Below are 3,855 nucleotides of genomic sequence, written 5' to 3' on the forward strand. Positions count from 1 at the left end.
TTGAATATTATGTAGCCACGAGCAGGTTGAATCGAGCTCTCCACAGAGACCTTGGAGGACCGAACCCACGTATGTGGCAAAATATGGGGAGCGAGACAACCAAGCATTACCCCAACCATGAGCCAAGCCCTTCCATGGTGATTATTTCCTCATTTCGCTTTGTGTAACAAGATTGCATGACCATCACATCCATGCAAAAGATGTCCTATTTTTTGTTTTACTTAGATCACTTTTATTTAAAGCTACTACTCTTGACAGCTTTATTGGAGCTGAACACGCTTGGTCGGGATGCATACGTCTTTCGAACAGAACACTATTAGCCATGACTCCCAAGCGAAAAACTTAGTATCTTGTAGAGTAATTTCTTCAAGAAATAGGTAAGTAGCTAGAAAAATTACCCACAACCATACACAAATAGGTGATTATAAGGAGAATCATTACTTGGCAAAATATATCCCTAAGAGTACATTTGCTGAAGTAAACACCTTTACGGGACCCAAAGGGTATTTTTGTTGGGAAAACTACACATCATTTGCTAAAACCTTTATGGGACCCAAAGGGTATTTTTGTTGGCATGGTGTGTAAGCCTGAGAGAGGGGGAGAAAGAGCATGAAGAGAGAAAGAGGGCAGACAACGTTGATAGAGAGGGAGAGGCCAGGTGAGCCTGAGAGAGAAACAGAACAAGGCAGGCAATGAGAGAGAGGGGGAGTGAAAACCTTTGCTTCTCATATTGATTAATTAATCAGGCCCGACAAGACTTGATTAATTAAGTAGTATGTCTATAGATATATCTATAGACATGTTAAGTCTATAGACCGAATATGTCTATACATCCCAAGGTTACTTTCGTTCGAAAAATACCCCCTAAAGACCACTTTAACACTATAAATTTAAAAAACACACACACATATAAATATATATGTGTTTTTTAATTTGAGAAAATTTACCCACTCTTTCTCTTGCGCACGACACAGATGTTAGATCTCTCAATCACATGTAAGGAGGGTACACAGCAATCTCATACTCCTTTTAAAAAAGAAGCTATCATAATTTCTTGAGCAGGATCTTGATAAGATCTTGCATATAATTTCTTGCAGGAAAGTTAGTTTTTTTTCCCCCCCCTTTTTTGAAGAAAGAATTTGTCTTAAGAAACCTGCCGATGGGATAAGTGGCTAGTATGGCCATAGATAACCAGTGGAGAACAGCTTATTTGCCTCTGCCAAAGTACTTGTGCACTTGGACCCCTGCACAGATTACAGAGGATGCCAGAAAGAGCTTGTCAAACCTTTGAATAAACCTGGACAACCTGGTAATGTTGTACATTATAAACTTGAATACACCCTTGGCCTTCTTCCTCCTCTTCATCTTGAGGCTCCTGGGTGATGCTTCTTGCAACCTTCTTGCAAAAATCACACATGCTACTTGACTCTTCAAAGCCCTTACTGCCCTCTTCTTCTTCTTCTTAATGTTGGGCTTGAGAGTGTTTCTCGGATTATGGTCGTCTTCCGCCACATCCAACAGCATACATGTTTGCTTCACCTGCTTTGTTGTTGATTGCTCTTTTGAATGCAGTTTGAGAGTGATTGTAGCCATGTGCACCTTCACATTGGGAGAAGAAGAAGGTTCTGTTAGAGCTTTTGCTGCCATGTTCGCCGACACCTCAGCCGCTTGCACCGCAAATATGTGTTCTATGTAGCTCAGAAGACTATGCTCTTTCACTATGTCTAACGAGACACATCCAAGATGGAAACTCAGATGGGAGTTAAGTGTCCATTGTTCTCTGTTTGCAAGCTCAAATGCACTAGTCTCAGGGTCTAACAACATCATTTGCCCTGCAAAGGCATAGCCATAACCCGAGTGAAAAGAAAGGGCAAGGGCTAGTAATCTGTGCAAAACAAAGCGTGACAATGCCGGCAGCCATGCCAGCGCTTGCGATGCCATCGCCAGCAGGCGGACCTTTTGGGTAATCTTCAGCCTCATTTTCATCATCTCTAGAACTAGCATGAGCACCCTTGTGCAGTGAAACACGTCTTCAAGAGGGCCTACTTGGAGTCCTGCCCACAGGCTGTAAAGAGTGTAGGCCACAGGCATCACCTTGGGCACGAAGTCATTCCTAGAAACCAAGTGCACGAAATGGTGCTTGTAGTGCGTGTTGATGTACTTGGCAAGTCTGTAATCTGCAAAGAAAGGGGACCCAAATGTGTAGCATTGAACCTGCAAAGCCCCAAGAAACCATGGCCAAGAGGACATATTAGCTTCTGAAACACTTACATAATGACCCACATATAGGCAAAATATTTAAATAAATTACCTGTTCATGGCACCATCTTCCAGTGGCCTCCAAGAGCCTAAGGGTCAGGAGAGATGCTACTGCCCCTCCTAATGAGTGCCCTGCCAAGACCACCTTCTCATTTCTGATCAAAAGCCTCCTGAAATAGTCCATGGGGATGCTCCTGGCACGGTCAAGAAACCCAGCATGCGCGGCGCCATCTCCTAAGCTCACAGTCCTATGCACTATGTTGAGGTCCACAAGGGCATCACTCACATCAGTAGTCCCTCTGCATGCCACAATGTAATGCCCACCTGTAAGGCTCCTCACCACAAGGAGAGTTTGTTTACATCCTGCAAAACCAGCTGCTTTGAGCTCCTCTTCGGATAGAAACTTGTATTTAGCGGTTGCAGGGAGGCCGTACTCTTTGTCCATGGCATCCAGCTCCTCTTGTGGGTCCTTGCCGTACACTGCTGCAGAGAGGATAATGGCATCCACGAGCCATACAGGGTGCCTGTCATCCTTAATAATTTTGCCCAAAGAAGCCATTTCTGATCTTAATCACTCTGTAAGATAACAAATCAAACCAATCGATTGTTACAAAGGGATCCAAATGCTCAAAAGGGCATGTGTGCTAATCAAAAAGCTCTATCAACTGTGCCCAAAAGGAGCCATCTCTTATGTGTCTTTTATGGGGGATTGGCAAAGGACCCAACTGTTGAAAAGGGTATTGTCTCTCACAAAACCAACTGCCTTGAGGATCCAGTTGCTTAAAATGAAATTGTTGCTCATAAATCAACCTCGTAGGTGCCAAATGTTTCTGCAAAAAGGGTACTAAAGCGAGCGAAAATTGCACAGCAAAGCATAGAAGCTAAGTTGATTGTGCCACATAAAAGAGAAGATTACAATAATGAGTTTCCAGACTGACACATTATGTACCCTTAAACCAAAGGTTAAGGGCTATCAACACTAATCCATTGAATTATCCTCCATGATTAATCTAAGCTGGCAGCAATGTGCTTGCCGGTACAAACTAAAGGTTCTGAGATTAAGAAAACCTTGGACATTGTTGAGCCTATCTCGACTGTGCAGCGTGGAGCGATTCGAGCCACCCAAATCAAGTTTAGGATCCGACCGCCAAGGGAGCCTCTAATCATTGACCTAATCAGTGTTTTATTCGGCATTTTCTAGTATAAATGAGCGACCATTGATAGGTTAACTCGACTGCTTACGTGTACATTTATAATTAACACACGTAGCACTTGCATTCGCATGACACTTGGCAACCTTTCTGCCACATGTTCCATCAATTCATCTATTATTTGGAGGCTAAGTCAACTCTTCTTAATGTGGAGACCAAACCTGCTCCAGGTGGCCCTAGGTCATTGGAGCATGCCATGGGGGTCCCATAGGATCGTGGGACGGAAGATCTCAGCCACAAAATCAACACACATTTTTTAAGGGAATATTCACCAAGTTGTCACCATCAATTTTAATTCTGTAGCTTGTTGATGTGGGATGCTGTGATTTGCCTGGCTGTCAACATCTGTGCAGAATGCTTCCAAGGTTACTTTCAAGGATAGACT

At 43.4% G+C, this 3,855-nt stretch overlaps 1 protein-coding gene across 6 annotated transcripts; it reads right to left on the reverse strand.

Moving 5' to 3' along the window:
• Positions 1-1,016: 1,016 nt before the first annotated feature.
• Positions 1,017-3,444, reverse strand: LOC147622659 (uncharacterized). 6 transcript variants are annotated; one of them, XM_086822216.1, is made up of 4 exons: positions 3,328-3,444; positions 2,694-2,835; positions 2,312-2,622; positions 1,017-2,214 (listed from the first exon to the last, which is right to left on the reverse strand). In XM_086822216.1, exons 2-4 carry the CDS (start codon positions 2,788-2,790, stop codon positions 1,207-1,209), a joined length of 1,416 nt encoding a protein of 471 aa, XP_086678342.1. In that variant the 5' UTR covers positions 2,791-2,835; positions 3,328-3,444; the 3' UTR covers positions 1,017-1,206. The 6 variants fall into 6 exon arrangements, with proteins under 6 accessions (XP_086678342.1, XP_086678338.1, XP_086678341.1 ...); XM_086822212.1 differs by adding an exon at positions 2,986-3,089 and having other exon boundaries at positions 2,312-2,835; positions 3,328-3,440; XM_086822215.1 differs by having other exon boundaries at positions 2,986-3,440.
• Positions 3,445-3,855: the final 411 nt, after the last annotated feature.

This window comes from Cibotium barometz, chromosome 28 (genome assembly GCF_041138505.1).
Source record: "Cibotium barometz isolate CiBa-2024 chromosome 28, ASM4113850v1, whole genome shotgun sequence".
In the NCBI taxonomy this organism is placed as follows: domain Eukaryota; kingdom Viridiplantae; phylum Streptophyta; class Polypodiopsida; order Cyatheales; family Cibotiaceae; genus Cibotium; species Cibotium barometz.